This window comes from Amphiura filiformis, chromosome 14 (genome assembly GCF_039555335.1).
Source record: "Amphiura filiformis chromosome 14, Afil_fr2py, whole genome shotgun sequence".
NCBI lineage: Eukaryota > Metazoa > Echinodermata > Ophiuroidea > Amphilepidida > Amphiuridae > Amphiura > Amphiura filiformis.
The window spans coordinates 33,547,688-33,571,941 of NC_092641.1; the positions used below are offsets into that span (position 1 = coordinate 33,547,688).

The following is a 24,254-nucleotide window of genomic DNA, read 5'->3' on the forward strand; positions in this document are numbered from 1 at the left end:
TACTGGATTGTGCAGAAAATATGGAGTTTATTCTTTGATTCTGGTCAAAACAGCCTCTTCATCTTTCTCTTTTTTTTTTCTTTCTTCTTTTTCCCCCTAAACCATTTCTGTCCCAGGTGTTGGCCTTATTATTAATTAATTTCCACATTAATACAGCTTAATTTGTGTCCTACATGTAGCTCTTTATTTCATAATCTATATAATCAAAATAAAAGCATTTTCTTCCGTATTTCTGTCAGTACTTGGGATGTATACAAAGGTTTGTAGCTGTAATCCTCTGCAGTGCAACAAAACCCAACAGCCTGGATGTCCCCCCCTGACAGCAGGGTGGGGCCTAGTAACTCAAATGGCACATCCAACCAAACCAATCTGGGGAATTAGGGTTAAAGGACCAGTTTAAACGATCTTGCAAAAATGTCATCCATTCTCTTTTTTCATATGAAAACTTTCAATATACTCCCTGCAAATGCTTTGACATCACTATTTCACCCCCCCAGGTCACACATCTTGATTGTAACATTTATACCTGGCAGGACATCAAAAACACATCATGTCCTGCCACTAACATTCAAACTGAGGTTTGGCCCAATTAGTTAAGAATGTAATAATCATAGCTAAATCTGGCAGATTAAGATGTGGTCAATGGTACGACATGATATTATGGAAGTGCTAAGAGCTCCTAAATTTATAGCTTCCTGAATTTAAGTTATTGTGAAAGAGCAGAGATGGAAAGAGTTAATATTGACTGCGGTGTACTTATTTGACCAAGCACATCATAACAGAACACTGTGGCCCAACGATTAGGTCATTAGACTCATGATCCGAAGGTTGTGGGTTCGACCCCTATCAGGGCCAAAATGTTGTGCCCTTGGGCATGACTTTTCTTATCACTTGTCCCACTATACCCAGATGCATGCAAAATGGGGAGCTGTTATGGGGGTTACTGGTGCTGTCATTTTTGGCTGCCAAATGATGGCATATATTCTAGTTGCAACAGAATAAATGTAAAGCACTTTGCTATAAATGCTTACATTTACTTACATAATTTTTAATGTGAGGCGTAAGAAACATTTGAAATGTAAACCAAAATGTCACTTTAATAAAAAGATAATTAAAAGTCACTTGTGGCAGGCAACTGGTTACACTACAAGTTTTATGGTATAACCATTTTAAGAAGTTTTAACACTGACTTTCAAACTTCTACAACATGCTAACTGTTTTAGGTAAAGAATAACATGGAAGATGGTAAAGTATAGAAGGCCACTTCCAAAGATCAAGTTATCAATATTGCTAAACGATGTGCTAGTAAATACAGTTGCTAAACAAACAGTGGCATGCCAAGGAGGTTTATCATTTCACCCCAGGCCCTGTAAAATCAAGCAAGTTTGGGGCATGTTTTAGTTCCTCCTCACTTCAAAGGTTTCTTGGTATGTCCTGGATCAATCTCCAAATTTAAACCCAAATATTGAGATGGCACAACCCAACCCCAGGTCAAGGCAGGTCAAAGGTTAACGTTACAGTAAGGTTACGAGTAGTGAGGATTAAATTAAGCATCAAGGATTGTTTAATGTTGAAGCAAGGTGAAGGGGAAGATCAGGGTTGGAACAAGTGTAAAATTTAGCCAGGATTTACAAAGACTTAGGACACACTAGATATGCCTGGATGTAAATCCGTAAGTTCTAGGACTTGGTAGAGTGGTGATTTCAACAGTTTCATAAAATGACACTGCGGTGTCAATGTCATCATGATATCCAAGCTTAAAAGATGGTCCCATTGGGGCATCATTGCATCATTCTCATCATTATCAATGGAAATGCATGTGGTTAAATTGTACCGCTCCCGATTAATTCTGTATTGCACATTAGTATGCTGTTTGTATTTTTATGATGATTGGATAAAATAAAAGTGAAATGAACTGAACTGAACTGAACTGAAGAGAGGTAAGCTCTCAATTTGGGGGGGGGGATTAAGAAAAGATTACAGCAAAGAAAGGAGTTCAGTTCAGAGTCAAGGATATGTTAAGGCCTTATAGCACAGGCCAAATACCATCACCAGTAAATTAATTCAATTGCTCTAAAATATGAAGTAAGACATAAGAAATGCAGGTGTATTCAGTGACAGAGCCTGGAATGTTTTTTTTTTGGGGGGGGCGGGCAAAGTGAATTTCAGGGGGTAAAAGAACTAATTTTGCTCAAATTTTAGTAATTTTGGGTTTTTACTGGGTGGCCCAGAGTTCTGACTGGGGGGGGGGGGCATTTACCCTCCATTCCCCCCTGGCACCACCACTGGGTGTATTTGGCCCTCAAGCAGGTAAATTATAGATGTTTGGGCCATTTGTATGTAGTTAAGACCCCCTGTTTTATAGAATTAGGATGAGGCTGGAGCTCCTCAAAAGTGGTGTGAATCCATTCTTTAGTCCTAATATCCAACAACAGTTATGAAAGGTCCATCACACTTGTAAGACATTCAAGGGATGTTGTGAACAAAGGCCTAGGTTAAAATGTAGAGGATGAGATTGAAATATGATGACCCAAACATTCATGGCAAAAAGAAAATCCAGTATACATGAACAAAGTAAAGAGAAAATAGCAAAACAAATTTATAATTATATAATAATCATCCAGAAATCCACTTTCCCAGGTTCAAATCACCAAAGTTACTATGTGTACAACTTAAGTACAGACTCTGCACTCAGGGCAAAATAGTACACGTCCAGATTATTTTGCCAAGCGACTGGCAAACTTTGTTTGATATTGGGCTTTTGCCGCTAAATAACCAAGGTTCTATTTTGGTCTCCATCATAACGATCCAATATGGTGGATTAACCATAGCTTTGTGCACTGGTCAAGCAATTGACCTTTTCAGTAAATAAGCCTTTGCGGGTAGACCTGTGATGTCCTCATGCCGATGCGCACACCGTTACTGCGCACTTCACTAAACGATGTGCGCATCGGGGTGATGTCAAATGACAACATCTCAGGTCTACCCGCAAAGGCTTATGGGATTTACCATAAAGGTCAACTCCGAATGTGGACTCTGCAAGTCTAATCTCTTTAGAACAAGCACATAGGACAATTCCAGTTGAAATCCATACACCCCCTATGGAAGACATGACCTTAATCTCCCAAACAGGGGAGTGTAGGTTTCAAATGGTGTCCCCCATAAGGAAACCCTATTTGAAATTCAAGAAGAAATGACCCATATGATTTGTCGGTGACTTAACATTTGTATCCGATGTGGCCACAGAATTATAGAAGGAGAACCGGGACTCAACCTCAACCACCATCTTGATACAGGCACGGAGCAAAAATTGGGGGTATTCGGTTTCCCTCGGAATGCTCGAGTCATTTGTTGTCATGCAAGCGTGACATCGCATACTAAGCGTAATTTGACACGCTTCAAAGTGAAACATGTTGATTGCTAGACGCAAGAGACGCAGCTAATTGTTTTCGTTCGTCACTGTGTAAAACCCCGAATACCCCCAATTTTCTCTCCACAGCTGTTGACGTGATTGTACGTGATGGTATAGGGAGTCCCGGTTCTCCTCCTATAATTCTGTGGATGTGGCTTACAAGAATTATCCCATCAGGTCAAAATTTAAAACTGAACAAACTTTATAGTTACATTGTCCGTGATTCTAAACCAAGTAGTTTCTGGATGATAGGTTTGTTCATTTTCCCACATGACTAAGAGTATACAAGTTAGGTTATGACAGGATTAGCTTGGATCTAGAAGTTTCATGACAGAATTAGGGTTAGATGTAAATTATTTCTAAAAGCACTTCACCTGGTAACTAATGGTAATGCGATAATGTCGTCCTCTTCACTACAAAACAGATAGAATAGAATTTAGTTGACTAATGGCTACAAATGTGTGGAAAAACATCTGATTTGGACATATTTGAACACTTGACAAATGAGTGGCCTACATGAATTAACCCCCTAGGCACTACCTGCCGATCTAACATTGCCTCTGATTGGTCAATTGCATGATATCTTCACTTTAATCACCAATCAGAATGGCTTTGGAAATAATTCATCCCAATTTTTTGTGTGGTGAAATCATTCTAACAATGTTGCTGATTGGTCTAATTGATAATGAAAACTTCTTTTTGGCCAATCGGCAGGTAGTTCTCATGGGTTAATAACTAATCTACCTTTATACTCCAAATGGTCATATAACTGAAAAGAGAGACCAAATATTGACAACACTAATGAAACTATACCATTTTCCAATTTGATGTGGCAGTGACATCAGTTCGCATGTGCAACTACAAACCGCTAGCATTCACTCAAAGCGCTGACGTACACATGCTTAAAGACGGCGCATAGATGTGCACGTTAAATAGTTGCCTCAATGCATTGCCATCACTGCCACATCAGGGTGAAAATGGTAGTTCTGTTTTTAGGACTTCATAGATCTTCGGTTTGATTCCTCTGATATGGTCAGGCTGTTGCTGGTTCCAATCATGATTGAGGCCAAGCTTGTTATGGGAGTGTGTGGTTCCAATCCCTGTTCCCCAAGCAGATCCATTATCCTGTTCACAAAATCAGTATGCTGGAGACACAGCCAAAATTGGGCTATTCCAGTTGAAATCCATACACCCTATTATAGACATGACCTTAATCTCCTACACAGGGAGTGTAGTTGGAGTCATCGGTAACCCCATTTGGAATTCACACTCCCTGTATGGAAGATTAAAGTTATAAGGGGTGAATATGAGAGCACGGTGGCCGAGCGGAACGAGCTACGACTCATAATCGGAAGGTTGCGGGTTCGAGCCCCGGTGACGCCATCGTGTTGTGCCCTTGAGTAAGGCACTTTATCTTGATTACTCCTCTCTACCCAGGTGTGAAATGGGGAGCTGTTATGAATACTGTCCATTGGCGCCGCCCAAAAAGGTATGAGCATGCCTTGGGCATTGTATGGCAGCTGACATATTCTAACGACGGCGGAATAAATGTAAAGCGCTTTGGTACATGTTCACATGTGAAAGGCGCTGTATAAATACTAACATTTATTTTATTTATTTATATGGAATCCAACTGGAATAGCCGAAGCTAATATAATATTTTCAAAAGCTTGTACTTAAGGGGTTTTACACCTTGCCCAATTTTTTGTGCCTATTTTTGCATTTTTCTCAAAAATTATAGCACATTGGTGACAAGTAAGATATGTATATTATAGGGCAAGAACTACAACTACTGCACTGGAAATTTTATTTCAGCACAGACAACAGTTTTGGAGTCAAAAATGAGGGAAAACCAATATTTGATCAATAAAATCAATAACTACTTGCCTTGAGTTGCTGAATTTTCAGTGTAGTAGTTGTAGTCCTTGCCCCTACAATATACATATCTTACTTGTCACCAATGCGCTATTATTTTTGAGAAAAATGCAAAAACAGGCCCAAAATTGGCCAGGGGTGTAGTACCCCCTTAATGATAATTTTGTGTTATATATCATGTAAATGAGGTTAGAAAACAGATGGAACTTACGATGACATTTTCTTGATGCGTAAACTAGCTTGTCTTTTAAGGTTGGTGGCCTCGCCTCCGCCATTGGCATTGTTTTGTATGCTAGTCAGAGGGACCTAAAAATAAAAGCACAAACATAGCAGACAACATTAATGTTTGAATACCATTCACTTGATCTACTTAAAGGAACATTGACAGGTATCACAGGTTCGCATGACATTAAAATATCATGTTATACATTTTTATGCATACAAGTTTATTTTAGCAAGTTGAACAGGGGTGTATCCAGGGAGTGTAGAAGGTGCACACACCCCCCCAGGGTCTATGCATAAAACATGCAAAATCAGCCTATTTGGGGGCTATCCTTGTTACACATCCCTAGACTAGGGGCCCTAGTTGATCTAAACTGTAACTGTATGAATGGGCGTTGTTTTCTTTTGGGGATTGTGCTATCAAACCAATTCATTTAGGGTAACCCCCCCCCCCCAAAAAAAATGACAATGCCGGGCCAACACATGAAAGAATGTAAACTCAGAAAAAAACACCAATAAACTTCATGCGCCTTTAATCACCATGCTGAATGTCAAGTTCACACATTTGGCCATGTCCCATAATTATGGCCTAGAGGGGTTCTTGATTTTCGATTGGGTACGGATACCAATAAGTGTGCAGCTAGGATTCTGCAACTGACCCAGACAATATACAAAATATAAAAGGAGGGGGAAAACCCAACAATATACTCTGCTGACAATTTCTGTCAATAAAATGAAGCTAACTTTGAAAATTTTCTTTCAAATGTTGCTATTTAAAAAATGAAAAATTAGCACTTTTTTTACATTTTTTAATACAATTTTGAAAAAGGAGCACCCATTCTCTAATTCAGTTTCCTATGAAACCCCTAAAATGCTTTACTGAATCTGCCACATACATCCTCATACTCACCATAATTTATAAACAAGAAAACAATGTTTGAAACTGTTGCAGCACAAAAAAATGACTTGTGTAAAAATTACCACTGTCATAGTGAGTGCTTGACATTATAGCTACAGTTCCTGGCCCACATTCTCCATTCAATTACCTGGTTATTATGTGTGATATGCTGGTATGCATGGCTAGTATGTGATACTGTATATACAGAGTGTTTGTATCCATAATAACATTAATGATTTGCCCATGAGCTGTTATTTTGCTAATAACATGGATGATATCAGTTTGTGTGAAATTATGGAGTTGAATGTCAAAGGGAGTCGTAATGTGGCGAGATGGGAGTTGGGCGATAGCTAGTAATATACAGACGTTATCAGCCTGTATGATTTATTACTTCACTATAGTTGTGTTCACATTGTAAGATACGCCCGGTGGAACATGGTCGGCGCAAGTTGCTAGAAGTAGCGGTAGGTGCTGCCAGGAGTAGTGGCAGTGTGAACGATGGTCAGTGTAAGTTCCGCCGTGCGTACGTCCAACGATTTACTTCTGACATAAGTCAGGAGTAGCGAGCTGGCTGTAACCTCCGCCAGGCGTAAGTTGCAATGTGACCCTGATACGCTTGGCATCCGGTGTAAGTTTAACCTTTTGTTGGCCGGAACTAAGAAATTACATATCGCGTGGTTGAAACAGCCTGAAACAGGACACGGAAACACCGGAAGTGGTAGCTGATGTTTACGCCGACCAGAAGTTAATGCTTGGTGGAGCTGGTCGGAGTAGACACGCGGTAGGAGTAAGGAAAATATTTGTGGTATTCTTATCAATGTTAACATAAGTTTACGCCGGGTGGTGTAACTCAAAATGTGAACACAACTTATACACCTTACCAGCTCTAGGAAACATAATGCCTCCGGTGGAGGCATAAAAAACTCTGGCCCCACCTGTCTGGACAAATACCAGATCTTTTAAAAGTGAGATGGATGTTCTAACTACTGAGCTACAAATCCTGGAAAAAGTGCACACTTTGCCTGTCGCTTGGTATATTTCTGTCCCCGCTTCCCCAATTCAATGTTGGATAAAGTCATGTTGTCAACAGGTCTGTGAGACCCTCCAAAAGGGAGTCTGTACTTCACATATATTGCATGCATATTTCACTCGCCTCTCCAATTTTGATAGGGCGCACATTTCAATTGTTAGTACAAGTGTGCCAACTATTTTTCCAGGATTGTAGCTGCATAAGTTGTCCATGATATAAGCCTACAGGGCTCGAATATGAACACGGCCTACCATATTGTTTGGTCATAGCAAGAGGTGCTACATGGCCATCTCACTGTTTGTGCACTTCATGCTTCCTTTAATTTATGTAACATCATACCAAGTTTGATAGAGAGATAGAGAAATATTCTTTTGGCGGCACCGAAGTAATGCTGTGCAAGACTTACATATGTAAGTGATAGCATACACATAATGAATTCGCGAGTGTCAAACATGATATCATTCATGCTACACCACATGGATCGGTATTCTGAAACTGCAGTTGATATCATAATTGTAATATAATTGTTGAGAGACTTGAGTCTACCTTCAAGAGTGTTGTTGTATGATCAAAGCAAGTTATGTGACTGTCATCTCAGGAATAATTTAAGGTATTAACAAATTGTAGAGTTGCACTTCAGAGAGGATATTCTAGATCAATAAAGAATATAATATAGGGTCTTTTTTCATTTCACAACCTTATCCCCTCCCTTCATATCTTGAACTATTGAGGCAAGCCCATGACAGAATGTGCTTGGTTATCGCCTGTATGATGCAGACCATGAATAAAATGAAACAACCAGTAACCAGAAATTTTACACACATATGGGTGGCACCACTGGGGTGCTAACAGGGTGCTAATCCATTCATACCCCAAACACACGATCAGCAGAGCATACAGCACGCATTCCTGTGCAACATAAGCTATGGGGTTATGTGATATAGGCCTACACAATGACAGGGAAAGGGTGTTGTGCATACATGTAGCTGTGGCACTGCTGAAGCCCCCAGTCATATCCCAATTTGATAATCCCTGGTTGAGAGGTATCTCAGTAAATTTCTTAACCAAAAATCTGTTTAACTCCCAGTAACTTTCATTTTTCAATAACTCCCTAAATAAGACTCCTCTTCCTAGTCCTACCCCTCTGTAGATGTTAAGGTTCAGTGGCAGCAATGCAGACTACTTAATCATGCCAGTATCCAAATGGTATTCCCCTATACTGGATTGAGTCTTGTTATCACCGCCACTAGTTAGGATCATCATTATTTCATTGCCGGCTAATCGGGTGTTAACAAACCGATGCTGAACAATTTGCCGTAGGTTATATTTAGGATTTTGAGAAAGAAAAACGTCTTGAGGCAGCTGCAAGTTCTTGCAGTAGTTACATCAGCTACAAATCCAGTTTATCTGACATTTATACTCATTTCAGCGAGTTAACAAAATCTGGTTATTGTTCAGATTCATCAATTTTAAATTGGGAATGAATGCTGATCGGAGTAAGCGATAATCAGATTTTTTCACCAGGTTACACAAGTTTGCCTTGAGTTATGACAGAATTATACCATTCATCTATGGTTACTATGTGATCTGTTTTTGATTGTCTAATCAACACTCAGTTCATCATCGCATTTAATAGTTCCCATTCAAGCAGACTTCCGAAACTTGTACAGTAGTTTACATCCTTCTCAAGGCAAGGTACTCCTGAATTCTGAGGAAACAGGCAGACAGACAAACAGACAAAGCTAACAATAAATGTATAATTATGTTTGGCAGTGTACTCATGATACACATATTTCATCCCATAGACTTCAACTTCTTCAAAACAGACAGATGTCCTGCAGTACAGACACAGCCAGATAAGACAAACATGTGTCTTCAAGTGGTAGGAGTAGACATCCAGGTATTTTGTTCCTTCATACAAAATTTCAAATGCACAACATGGCAACCAGCTTGCAAAGAGGCCACGCAGCAAGACTGCACTATAGTCTGTCCACATAGAAGTACAAACCAAATTTGTGGCATCGGGGGTTGATGCTTTGCGTCACACACGACCGCGACGCGACGCGTAAAGAGCGTGGTGCGCTCGGCGGCAAGTACAAATCGTGCAGCAGTTGGCGCGCCAAAGAAGCATTGGCGCTGAAATAATTATTCTCATACCTCCAGTTTCCGAGGTCTATTTACTTTGTACTTACAGACTGTATGTGCCTTGGTGTGTTGTTATTTGGGGGGAGTTCCTCTTTATGTGTTCCACCAGCCTAACCAAAAGAATACAATTCCATCCAAGTCTGGGCAGATATGACTCAGTCAAAAACACAGCAATACAAACATACATACCTTTGTATAAAACTGACTATTGGCAGCACCCTCTTGATGAAGGCGCATGATTCCAGCTCGGAGGTCTCCATCATTTTCAGAATACTTCCGCACTTTCTTTCCCCTGTAAAAATACACAAGAGATAAACAATTAAACCATTAGTTGAATATACATGTAAAATTGTAAATATTATCATTAGTTGTGACACTCCAACAGTATTTAAGAGCATCTGGACTATTTCTGGATTCTTACATGATGTCATTAAAACACATGAAATGATGGATACAATGTGTAAGTAGTGTTTAGTAGAACTTTACACATTTCAAAAGATGTCACGTTTGTATACCAATGTTTCATCTTTATTCATAATAAATAATGTTTATGATCTAACAAGAATAGACGATAGTCAACTCGAAATTGTGATCATTATTTAAACTTGATATAAACTAACAGACGAATGAGCAAAATGTTTATTAAGAATACAGTCGCAACCACGTTCCATGTGCATAGCAAGCATGTGTGCACGTATACATTTACACACACACACCCCACCATCCTGCACCGGCAATCTGTGCCTTTATGTAAATTGGTATTATCAAAACGAGGATGTCTGAAACAATGTTTTATCAACATGCTTTAAATTCAAAATAGTGGAAGTATCACTCAAATGCATTTAACATGCAATTGCGACCTACTGCAGACCTCCGCGAACTGAGGACAGTGCTCTTTTGCAGGTAGGTCCATGGTATAAATGTGAAAAGTCTTGTGTGTGTCCTTGTTTGCAGGTACACAATACCCTACCTATGCCTGCTGGCAACGGTGGACATTGTGTATTACTGCCAAGGATGTCTGAATCAACATATAATCAGCAAACCGAGGACCAAAATGGCGGATTTTGTGTGTGAATGTATAGCTGTATGATACACAGTTCAAAATACACCAACCATGGTCGGTATTTTTAAAGCACACGTCAACCGCGCACATATCTCTAAAATGCATAATTTGGCATGTACTTGCAACCTACTGCAGACCTCCACAACTGAGGACATACCTGTAGCTGTTTACAGGTAGGTCCATAGTTTAAATGTGGAAAGTATTGTGTGTGTCCTCCTTTGCAGGCCAACACCAACCCACCCTACACAAATGTATCAAACACACACACAGGTTACTGACATTACACACTTTAGAGAATCAATGATTTGTAATAATACCATACAAATCACAATTCCCCTGGAGAGATCATGAACTTGGCACACTTCACAGGTCCGGACATGGAAACAATACTTTCCAATTTGGCACTTCAATGTTTTTTCATGTCTGACACACTCCTGGGAAATTAGTAAACTATTACAATTCATAACCCATACAACCTCACTGCTCCTTCTCAGACACAACACTCAGTAGTATAAATCAGTTTGTGGAGCTGTTTCAAAACCTTAAATCATTTTGAAATGTAATTTGTATATATCCTCATAGTACAAAACAGTAAATGTTCCACACTAAAAGTTCAATAGCACATCAGAACTACAATGCAAGTGTACTACATGTAAGTGTCATTTGTGACTGTCTTGAAAGTCTGGTCAGTACTTAATTTCCGAATGGCGTGTCAAAAAATGCTACCCTCTCATGCCAAAATCGCAAACACAGGATATTTTTTCTTAAGTGGATTTGTAGGCCTACATTTATAAATGCATGATGTCCTGATGTCAATTTTATGTGAGGAAATAAAGTATAGTGAACTTTAATATGCTGCACTATCTGCCCTGTGTACGGATCCGCCATCTTGCTACCAAAACGAGGTTCTCCTGAAAATGCATGCGCAAAATGTGCATTTCTGTTTCTCATGCTTTTCTTGCTTCTCGTCAGACGGCTTTTGCAATGCGTATGCGGTAATTAAAGCGTGCATTTATCAGGCGTACGCACACACACCACGCACTTTGCGGGAATGCGGGTAGAACCTCGTTTTGAGATAACTGTGCGATCAACGAATGCAATACTTCATTCGGCTATTCCATTTGAAATGCACACAACCAAAGAGAGTGTGAATTTTAAATGGGATTACCCGAGTGGGTGACTCCAATTGAAATCCACGTCCCCTATGTGGGAGATTAAGTTAAGGTCATGTCTTCAATAATGGGTGTATGAATTTCAACTGGAATAGCCCATTCTAACTGCCAATTTCTTTGTGTTTCATCAATCTCTTGGTTTGTTCCCTAATATCATAATGTCAGCCTGCTACGCTTATTGCCCAAGTCATTTTTTGTAATTTTGAGAACAAAGAACAAAATGTGGTTCAAGCATGCATTAGTTATGTAATCACCCTAATTATTTCAGATTATTCCCTTTCATTTGTGTCATTATCATTTGTTCTTGTGCAAAGATTAGTGAATAAATGTTTAAATGCATGCTTGAGCCATATTTTGTACTTTGTTCTCAAAATTACAAAAAAATGACTTGCGCAAAAAGCGTAGCAGGCTGACGATAAAATACTAGTACATGTACATACCTGAGTGATCCAAATGGGGTGCCGCTACCACTGCATGAATCAAGCATGAAAGAGAAACAAGAAACGAAAAACAATGATTAGTTATCAACATATTTATAAATATATTTATAATGCACATTAAAAACAGCATATTACTTGTCGCAACAGAAATTGGACAAAATACCGCATCACGCTTAGATGTTGGGATGTGCTCTCCGTGTAAGGACTATAAGCGCAATTATTTTGTCCAATTTCTCAAGCAACAAGTTATGCACAGAACTTTCCTTTTGATGCACATTTGAAAGCATTGCGGGTATATATCTAACATCTTTTCTGATTGGCTACATGGTTCTACAAGGACTTTCAATATTCACAGCTGCAGTGTGACAAGTAACAACACACGGATGGACCTTTCTTGGAACAAATTCTATCGCATTCAAATATTGCACTTTCAGCTAAACAGGGTCCATAAAATTTGTCAAAAGAGTATCAGGTACAATTAGGTGAGTACATATACTTTTTTACCAAATAAATATAGACAGAAACTTCTTTAAAACCAAACCAAGTAGCATTGATTCAGATTCATTTTCAGCCTAATTTTCAGATGCAAAAACCAATATATCAATATTTCTCTAAGTTTGATTGAGATATATAGATCTAGCAAATATTTAAACTTGTAAAAGATGACGAACAATATTATAGAAAATATGGGCTGTTTTAGATCATGGTTTCAAAAATATTCATGGGATTTTTCAAGTAAGGTATTAATTAAAAGCTACATAGGGCAGATGTTTGTTTGTTTAAACGGTTGCTCCTTGTGAAGACATACTTGGGTCCTGATGGGACCAGGCTCAAACAAAATGCTTAAGCCAAGCTAAAAAGCAGATATTTAAGCATGATGCTAGCCTGAAGTGAGAAACAGATTTGTAGCTAAAGATCAAGGAAAAGAAGGCCACTCCCAACAATCAAGTGAACAATATGACTGTCAGTCTTCGGGTCAAGAAGAAAAGAAATGCTTTAATCCAACCTGGACTGCCACTGAATGGCCTTAACATGGAAAGTTTAAAAATGACGTTTATCAGATTTTGCATGGAGCTTTTACAGATTTGAATAGGAATATAGTTAGTAGTTGTTTGTCCTTCTGTACTAGCTTTAATATCATCTAAGTATACATGTACCAAGTGGATTTCCTAAATGCATTCTATATCAAGCTTTACAGTGACCTTCCTTCCTGTGCACTTTATGTACACATCTGTGGCATGATCGATCACAACAAGTTATATGTCATCTCCATTGATTTGAAAGTTATCGTACAAATGTGAATTCAGTTTTGCTTGTATTAAGTTGTGTAATATGGAAAGTCATATTTTAAGAACTCATTGTATTCAACTCTGATGAGAACAAACTAGTTAGACTGGGTAATTTGATAGCATTGAAAATCTCTCAAATTAAAAGTAATTATTCCAAGAGAGGACAATTCCCTTAAATCACATCCTGTATTTATAATTATTGTGATGTGATAGGCTGTGTTTAGTGCAGAAAGGGAAAGTGCACTTTGATCATGGGACAAATATTTTCAGCAACCAATGCGCAGTTGTAGGTCTTGGAAAAGAACAAAGTCAATATGGGCAGCATTAACATCAAACTAAAGTAACATTCATAATTTATGTGATCATTGCTTTAAAATGTCCTATATAATGTCAAGTCAGAGCCATGATTCTGTTGGCTTATTTGAGCTACTGAAGCTGTTGAATTTACACTCCATTGCAGAGTGACGAGCGACGAGTTAAAACCAACAAGGTAGAGTGCTTTTTGTTGCATCGGTGAAAGCACCATCTCATTGGGCAAAAAATCAATTTGTGTAATATAAAACAAACCCATTTGCTAACCCTGACGTCTCTCGAATAGTGAGCGAAAAAGCCCTGTTTGCAAACTCTGATGCCCCTCGATCATAGGGAGTGAAGCACGCTGTTGGAATATCTTACTTCTTAGATCATCATACAGATATCAGAGTCTCAACACAGAAAGCATCATGCTCTTAGTCCTCTTTATAGAAGTTTTCACTTTTTAGTTGTACTGTGTGTGGTGCAAAGTTAAGGGTTTGAGCCAAAAGGGTGCAAAGGCGTTCATCTGAAAATTCACAAATATATTGCTGATCTTGTTTGTTGCCGTCATTCCATCTTTGAAAATAATTTCCCCCCATTTTACACTGTATTGGCCAACCCATCCATTATGACACAATATTGGATAGGCAAAAGACAAAATCCTATCTTTTATTCTATTCAGTTTTAATATATTTTTTGCGAGAAAAACTGCCTTTTTTTCAGAAAAAAATAGAGTTACTTTTGTGAGGACATCCCCATTGTTTTAAATGAACGAAACCATCATGAAAATCTAAGCTGCCGAATCACGTTCTTAGGTCTCGCAAGTGTATTACGCGAACGCATTATCGCGCGATCATTGAGGAGCAACAAGCGTGCCACCGTTGCGTGGCAGCGCGCGCCCTGACTAATATCACTATCAACTATTATGAGATATTATACACCAGAAATCCAATCAAATTACGTGAATTCTTTACAAGACGCACCCATTGAATAAGAATGTATATTTCTTGAAACTTGTTAGCCTGACTTCAAGTATATTATGCTACAATGAGTTACAATTATTCACAGTTCTGCTGTAGCAAATCCAGGTAATGTTGCCAGATGTCAAGAGTTTGGACATTTCATGCTGATTTCAATCAAAAAAATATCTTCACAACTAACTACACATGGGAAACATGTGGAAATCAATGATTTGCACTTCCACAAGGAGGGCTTTTTGCTTTAAAGCAATGTGGCTTTCAAGCTAAATTTTGATGGAATCTGCTGTGTGAACTATCTTGAGGAATCTAATCTGTAAGTTTTCCCCAAAATTTATCCTCAAAAAATGTCCCCCCCCCTGAAAATTTTCAAGGATAAAATGAGGAATGGCAAAGAATAAAGAAACGAGGGATGTCAAAGAGTAAAGTGTCCTTTAAAAAAACTAAAAATGGGACAAAAAATTTACACATGGGGACGAAAATTTCGGTTTTTCCCCTCCCACCAAAATCCTAGCTATGCTACTGACTGTGCAACAAAATTGTAAACCTGAAACACAGGTATGACACATGTGTTGGGCTAGCCACATAAAGCATGTTCCTTGTCTGGAAAGTGATAATTGTATGATGAACTTGAGTTGAGGGGAAAAAATAGTCTGAAAGCTTTGCTATGTTATTCATGTTATGTTGATAAGCTTTCCCCATGATTCATTACTGCATGGTGGTGTTAGGCAGGGCTAAAAATAAGTAGGGGCTACTGGGATGATTGCCACCCCCCCCCCCCTAATTGTGCAAAATAGCCCTTACATAATATATTTGTCAATAGCAATCACAATGTAAACACATGGACTCCTTTTTGTAAAACCTGGTCAAAATTATTCTGAGTCCTGATAGTTCAGCAATAGTTTGATTCTACAACATCATGGGAAGTGAAAGCAACTGAAGTTGGTACCAGGCTATTCTATCCCCAACCAAGAACTGAAAAGGCTATAATTTCCATTTGCACTTTTATATACAGGGTCATAAGTTCATGCTACCCCTGTGTAAACTGAGGCATCTTCCTTTTGAATCCATCAACTCAAGTATTAGGGATAGAGGGAAGGGGAAACATTATTATGAGAACTTGCTTCATTCAACTACAAAAGGCCTGCAATCCTGCATAAAGAATTCAAAACGCAAAATACCTTTACCAGAACTAGTCTTTGTGTGTACTTTTTGTCATTGATAACAATTGTTTTCCACAAAGACTTAATATTTTGTGAAATAATATGGGGCAAATCACAATTGCCCCCTGTATATTTGAGCCCTTTCTATCCAACTAGATTAATCATATTTCTTTTTCAACTTTTTTAAAACAATACTGAGTCAACATAGATTAGTGTTTGGATATATATGATCTGGAACTGTGGGCATCAACACATTCAATTTTGTTTCGCATGTCCTCCTTAATAGTTCAGTTGGTAAGCACACTGGTTAGAAAACCAGTGTCTCAGGTTCAAATCCTGGTCAAGGGTCTTTCTTCTTTGGCTGACTCCAGGAAAAGAATAAAATTATGGTCATACCATTATATTAATCCCAAGTCCAAGGTAACACTAAGTCTTAGTAATAAATAGTGTTGTAAACAAGTGGTGAGTCCAGGTGTGGCAAGGCCCTAAAATGAAACACCATGCAATCTGGACCCTTCACTCCAAGAACATAATCCAAGCTGCAGCTGATCCCCTTATACTATTTGCAGCACCCTGTATATCAACCTACAAGTTACAAAATTGTCTTCCTTACACTTTCAGCTTCATGATGATATGGTTTTGTAGGTTTCTAACAAACCTGATATGAATTACAATCATGTTTGTGTTAAATCATGATTATTTTGGCTAAATTGGAGCATGCTACACATTTTGACTTCAATTCATGGGGCATGACCTTATGTGATGACCTTATGTGAATTTACAATGGCATAAGTTTGAAATTCAGTGACCCATGCAGTAAAACCCCCAAATAATTCTCGCCAATTATAAACCGAACAAACAATACCATGTAGATGAAATATAATTCTTAACCCCCTCCCTGTTACACCTGGTGAATCACCAATATTCCTGAAGAGTACTATACCTCAATCCCCAGGGACCACAGTTCTTGAACCTCAATATGCATGGGTGTAGCACCAAGCTTTACAACTCTATCATAACTCCACCCCACATGAAGAAGATCAATATGAAGTTCCAATGCTGAATATAGGTTATTGATCAAAGTCACATGATGTGAGGCTGTTTAAGAGATCAAAGTTGATTCAGACCCGGCTTTGAACAAGCCACCTCCACACCACTGAGGCTGACACAATTCTACAGACTTGCTGCATGACTTGAAATGTGATACGTCCACTTTTACCTGTACTCTCAAAATAATGCAATTCATTGCATCCCCTATCTGTCATAATGGCCCTTCATAACCACCTACAACCCTTATAATTGCCCCTGACACATACAATCCCTCTATTCCTCCATTACCTTGGATGCGTTGTATGGGACCAGGTCCAGCGCCGCCTCTGCAGCACGTAATCCACCATTATGACCAATCGGCTTGTTAAAATCCCTGATATTCCTACGATTTATCGATCCCAAAAGTGACGCGCGTCAACTGTTCAACTCCGTCATGACCCGTTGCTGTCACCGAACCCAGTTCAAAGTTAGTACTGCTGCCATTGTTTTATCGAGTGTAAAGACCTATAGATATCATACAACATGGTGCTGCTACATAGGAAGTTATGACTAACTGGTTGATAATTCCCATGTATAATTCTAATGCCAGCTTCTGTGCACCATACAAGCCAGAGTACTGTTGTAATTTTTTACCAAATTTATATTTCATGCTTCAACAATTTTAATCAAGCTTGCCAGTTTCGAATTCAGTATTTCCAGGTTTTTGGCATAGACCTACATTCTAATTGACATTTTTTACATACTTTAAATTATACAATGCTAATAAAACTACACAGGAAATATGAACTTTTTTGCATGACAAAATTAACCAATTTTTGACAGTACCAGTGTTTCTATAATTACTGCCCACTTCCACCACACTTCCCTAATTATTATCAAAATACACCTTTCTTATTCCTCACAGCAAATATTCTCAGCATGATATACCAGTTTTAAAAGGACATATTACAGCGTGAAATTGCAATCAATTTTGATATTCATGAAATATGGGGGCAATATTTTTAGCTCAGGGGGTGTGTTTCACCACAGACAGGTATATTTAGCAGCAATATTTTTAGCAAGCCCAAAATAATTGGATGTCATCTTACAGTCTGTGGGCTGCTGTCACTTTAATAGAGCAATATGGTGGTCATTTTTGTTGCGTTATATTTTCGCAAGATATATTCTGCAGGGTAAACAAAACATGGGAGGAATATTGAAAACATCATCATAATATTTCTACTCTTTTATTCAAGTTTTATCAACAATATTTTAACATAAATGTGAGATTCTGCAACATAGATACACGAAAGGCACCAAAGCAGTTGGACTAGTGGGCAATTTCTTTGGTGCCTTTATGAAGATACGAGCATGCCCTTTCCCCCATAGAATGTGTGTAATGATTATGATGTATATCTTTGATTTCGAATATTCACAAGTTCATAAATGACATGTTGCCTTTCTCTTCTCTTTCAATTTGTGATCCACAGCTTCATCCTGCCATTTTTCTCAAAAAAACTTGAGATATTTATACCACTGGAAAGTAAACCTGTAGCTACATAATGTTTTTTTTACAAAACATTTCTTGCAGATTAATTCATTTAGCAAAAATATCGTCAAATTTGAATTACGTTCTGGTACACCAGAACAAAATTACAACACTGGCATATGGAGCAGTGTAATACCAGAGAAGATGAGAATCATCTTCTCTGGTAATACACATGGCAAAATCATGCATAACTCGCAATACGCAAAATCGCAATCAACTGAAATTTTGGGAATAAGCTTTTTTCTTTGATCTTACGAAAAATGTCATAACAAGAGGATGCTAGGATCACAAAATACTCCTTTAAGATAATAAACTGCTTTCAAATGGGTGCTCCTATACTTTTAAATGTTTACCTATGAAGACCTTTTGTGACACAAAGTAGAATGTTATTGCCTCTGGCAGCCATACCCACCCATATTTGGGTCCCAATTGGCCCGGGCCAATTCGTACCCCTTTCCTGATCATCCTGATGACAATTCGTACCCCTTTCCTGATGACAATTCGTACCCCTTTCCTGATGAGCACTGGAAGTTCTAACAGACTTTGAATTTACACTTTGAGTGCCCACCCCTTTATTTCCATATTAGCATCAAATTGGGAGAAAACCACAATGAGACTTTTGAACTTCTAGAACCTATTTTGTAGGCATTAACTTTCAAAGTAAGTCAGTTTCTACATCAGTTACATTTTTTATGCGGATCAAACATATGAAATAATAAATATAATTACATAACAATAATTTATTAGGCTAGGCCATAAATCCCTACTGCATAGGCCTAATTAACTATGAACAGATCACCAACTGAAAACAATCAAATTTTTTTTTTCCAAAACCAGACACAATACCCCGTAATTAGTGAAAATATTACCTTGGTGAAAATGACACGTTGACGAAGTATTTCCTTTAGGCCAGTTTAGTTGTGTTTAGTGGTGTTGATGTGTAATGGATATGATAGCTGGTCAGTCACCATATGTCACCCAGCACCATGGATGAATGTTACAAGCATGTATAGCCGCACCCTGAGCCGCACATGCTTACACAACAGATTCTTTGGTAATTGTCAAATTGGACGTGACCCCCAATAACCCGATGACAAATGTCTTGTTGTTTTCTTGCGTGTCAGATTATATGTATGTTGCTTGTTTGTTTGCTTATTTTGCATTGTTTAGCTCCCTGTGTAGGTTTGTTGATATGTCCTTCATACTGTTTATTTACAGTTCAATTAATAGCCTCTTATTTCATGTAGGGCCTATATAGACGAATCCGACGAGCCAAGTGATGGTCAGGATTAAGTCGGCCATAGCTGGGGGCCATCCGCGCCAAACTAGCTTAGTTTATTTGGATTGCGATCCAAGACGCCCACTATCGAGAGCGCATAGCACTTGCGCCACATCACGGGAGCGGTAAACGCTGCACGCCTATAGATATGATACTGGCGTCGCGTAAAATGGATGGATGGTCCCCCAGCTATGGCCACCAGTCAGGTATAGGAATGTGCCTCGTCAGATTCGTCTATACCCGCTTGCCTTCAATCGTCTTTTGAATATTTGTTAACCCTAACACTGCTTTTTGCTATGGGAGGTTAAAGAAGAAACAAAGAAGTAGAGAAGATGAACAAAGAAGTCACTTGGTACTCTCGGTATTCGAACCTTAGACCCCTCCTATGACAAGCACACAATCACAGACCGGTAGCCACGGTATATGGGTTGTTTCCCAAAATGACCTACTTTTTATGTGTTTTGGGGACAAAAATCCATATCTTCAAATCGAAAGGTCAAACTTTTCAATTGATTGTCGGCTTTTCATCCCAGCTACATACACTTTAAGTACATATCATTTGATTTAGAATGTTTACTTCGAGGACTGTTAAATATCAAAATCAAAAATCAAAAAATATCAAGTGTTGGTAATTTGTAATAAAATTTGTATTATATCGCGAATTTCAAAAATCAATATATTCAGCATTCAATTTGATGTCTGATGTGCTCTCATGTCCCACAAAAATACTATTGAAATGTTCATACCAGGGCCCATAAGCTTTTATTACTCAGCTGATCATTAACTGTATCTACGTAAAACACATGTTTACACTTTTAATTCTTTAATTCTGCTTCCATTTTTCTTGTAATTGATTAAATCTTTGACTGCTATGACCACAGATAATTATGTGCTTACGACATTGACCATTAATTAAACCTTAATGAAGGGGAAATTACACCATGAAAAGATCAAAGACAGATTTTCATTCATTTTATACTACAAAATACAACATTTCACCTATGATTTCACTTATCCTATCATAATTCCTTTACCAACATTAGGGCTACAGGAGGTATTCAAAGTCTTTTGTTGCCATATTGTTTTTTATATTATTTAGGCCTATTTGTTGTTTTCTATTTATTTTGGCATTTTTTGTTTATCATAATAATAATTAATAACAATAATAATTAATAATAAAACAATAGTTTAAACAATTATTCAACACAAAATTAATTGTGATTAACCTCAATATTTTGATGTGAAAACACACATCCTCATCAGTAGAACTCAAGAGAAGCAGTTAATTGACTTCACAATTGACCCAAGATGACCTTAGGTCGAATCAATTCACCTTTTCGGTAAATCCCATAAGCCTTTGCGAGTACACCTGAGAATTCGTCATTTGACGTCACGCTGACTTGCAATGCGCAGTAACGATGTTCGATAAACGATGTGCACATCGGCGCAGATCGGCGTGACGTCAAATGACGAGGTCTCAGGCGTACTCACAAAGGTTTATGGGATTTACCGAAAAGGTGAATGGAGTGTAAAATGTTGGAATCCCTGGTCACGCTTGAGCTGCGGTGAGTGTCTCTTGATTTGTACATTAGTCTCAATTATTTTTATGTTGAATGACTGTTTAAACTTAATAATAATAACAATAATAATAAATAACAATAACAACAACAAACAACAACAACAACAACAACAACAACATTTTTTAAACAGCTGTTCTTTCATTCAAATCAGCTTTGACTCAAGTGCATTGAGAGAGGGGGAAGTTATATCACATGGGAATTGACAGACAGTGACATGGCATGATACACTGTGATACCTAGTCCCCATTTAAAATAGGACATGCTAAATCCATGTTCTAATTTGTTGGCAACTTCAGTGATCTAGTGATAATAAATGGTTGGGATGACATCAACTTTTTTCAGCAACTTCCTGCCAGAATTTCCTGAATTTGTCTGTGTGGTGTGTCCATAGAGAATCACACATCACATGAGAGACATTGGTTTTTTCAATGTTTTAGTGATATTTGCATGAAATTTTGATATAGTGTTTCTCTCAACACAGCATGTGGATGGTATTGATAATATTTTTTTATCGCTCCCTCCCTACTCTATCTCAATCCAACCCTTTAAGGGATGCACCATTCAACTTCCAGGGGGGCCTGAAAGTTGAGGTCGGAGCAAAATGAGGAGTGTTGTTTGTCACCATGAAGGCAGCATACTTCATTGTTGTTTTTATACACAGTTACAATGTAGGTCGGGAAAGTTTTTGAAATCCCTATTAAACCTAACCTCACACTCATGATGGACCATCGAAACATGTTTTTTTACAGTTTTTACAGTCATTCACTCCCAGACTCATTCACTCAACTACTCGCTCACCCCTCCACCCCCTCACCCACATACACTTGCACCCACTTGTTTCCTGTGACAACCGGGGACACACAATGACACAAAATACACAGTTTACATCTTTTTCTGACTAACTGGGGACCAGAATGGAAAATTTTTGAGATTTGTTTTCACTCATTCACTCCCAACAACCACGGTCATTAATACTGAGTGTTCCCATAGGTGTCCCTGGTTGGAATAATGCAATTGTTGGCAATTGTTTAAATAGAGGGGGTATGTAGCCCAAATAGCTGATACCAGGGACTTTTTGTAAAACTAGGGTTGTCTCCAGTTTCTTTTGGTATGAAAAGACACAAAAAAGTCCCCATGATTGCCGGAGATTACGAACACACTCACCCCCACACTCACTCACTCACTCATCATACACTCACAACAAATTCTTGTAAAAATATTGCTAACCAAACCTGTAATAATACCAAAACTATTGACGATTGACAACATAGCATGACACCAATGAATTTGTCTGGTCATTCATATGCTCCACCATACATAAACATATCCTAATGACTTTTCCCTATGTAAAATAATCATGATTCCAGAATAGACACCCACAAAACACCATATGTAAACCATCTAATACAAAGATAACATTTAGGTTCCATCAACTTCCTAGTCTGGGCTACAGACCATGTAACTAAATTATCCCATAGACAATCGAGAGTCTTACTCTAGTCTTCGGGAGAGAAACTACAGAGTACTACACTCTCAGAGAAACTTGATGTTGCCGCGACGCTCTGTCACGCAATCATCGTTCCGCTCACAGCCTTGCAGCTCATCCCCCTAAATCATGACCCGCAGCTCAATGTTGTGGCTATCCCTCCCCCCACCTCCATCGCAAGTAGTCTTTGATAAAGACTACTGGTTGGGATGTCTCTCTGCATGATGAACAACCCATTTGCCATGTTTAAATGTTTAGAAACAGTCAGCAGAAATGCCTACAGCCTAGGGAACTATTTAGTTAATCTGATCGCTAGGGTTTCAAACACACTATCTGTCAGTACACAGTTCCTTGACCCCAATATGCTTGTACATTCAGCAAATGACCTATGAGTATGTTGAGTATTAAAACTCATACCCAAAAATTTAAGGTCAAGTTTAATGCTATGATTGTTGAATGGCAGTTATTGAACTATGCCAGTGGGAATGAGACTATTTTAGCTCATGTTATATCTGCTCATCTGCCAAAGACAGTGACCTATGTATAGTTTGCTTGACATTTAATTGAGCCACAGATGTTATCACCTGGTAAAGACAGTTATAAACAGTGTCCCTCTTCCATCTATTTTTGTGCGACAAATTGGACATTGGAAATTACACTGCCACCGGGCACTAAAAATGTGGGGCCAGGGGAAAAGACAAGGAATCTTGCTCAAAAAGCCCAACCACATTGACTAAACTGTGCAGTATGTTGACTAAACTTGAATAAATAGATAGTACTGTTTATGCCAAAAGTGAAATTAGTGTTAAAAATTTCCATATCTTTATTTGTTCACAATTTTAAGAAATGGTAAATTCTTTTCTGGTGAGGCAAGATAAAACTTTCAATTTATGAAAAATTTAAAAGTATACTTTGATCAGCTCGTAATCGACGGGAAATATTAGGCTTTTACCACTACGCCAAAAAAGAAAACCCACGTTAAGAAGAATATAATTGATCTGCCTGGTCTGTATTTTGTGTGTTGAAGAAAGTAGACAAAGAATAGGACTTCAACTAATAATTTGTAATACTTCTGGCGAGATATCACAAGACAATTCTCCAAATAAAATATATTGATATTAATTCGCGATGATTTAAGGCCCACCGATTACGAGCTGATCAAACTATAGTGGGATGCGACATGATGGGAATTGTTGGGAAGAGATTCAACCAAAATGTTTTAAAATAAACAAAAACTGAATCATGACTCTGTCAATGTTTTAATTCCTGAATTTCCATGATTTCTGGGGAGAGCACCCGCACCCCGGCATCCCTCCCCAGCTAAACAACTGACAAAAACTATGATGCTTTT

At 38.3% G+C, this 24,254-nt stretch overlaps 1 protein-coding gene and 1 long non-coding RNA gene across 6 annotated transcripts in view; one reads left to right on the plus strand and one right to left on the minus strand.

Annotated features, from left to right (window-relative positions):
* Positions 1 to 24,254, plus strand: part of LOC140169996 (uncharacterized) — a 216,157-nt gene that overhangs the window by 85,520 nt on the left and 106,383 nt on the right. The window lies entirely within an intron of this gene.
* Positions 1 to 24,254, minus strand: part of LOC140169987 (uncharacterized) — a 138,978-nt gene that overhangs the window by 62,283 nt on the left and 52,441 nt on the right. For 4 of the 5 annotated variants that reach the window (XM_072193301.1, XM_072193298.1, XM_072193300.1 and 1 more), the window contains 3 exons: positions 12,258 to 12,287; positions 9,772 to 9,874; positions 5,499 to 5,593 (listed from right to left, as the gene is read on the minus strand). In XM_072193301.1, the coding sequence (XP_072049402.1) occupies positions 5,499 to 5,593; positions 9,772 to 9,874; positions 12,258 to 12,287 (228 nt within the window). Of the gene's footprint in view, positions 1 to 3,786; positions 3,811 to 5,498; positions 5,594 to 9,771; positions 9,875 to 12,257; positions 12,288 to 24,254 lie in introns of those variants that run through there. The other variant, XM_072193302.1, reaches the window with a different exon arrangement.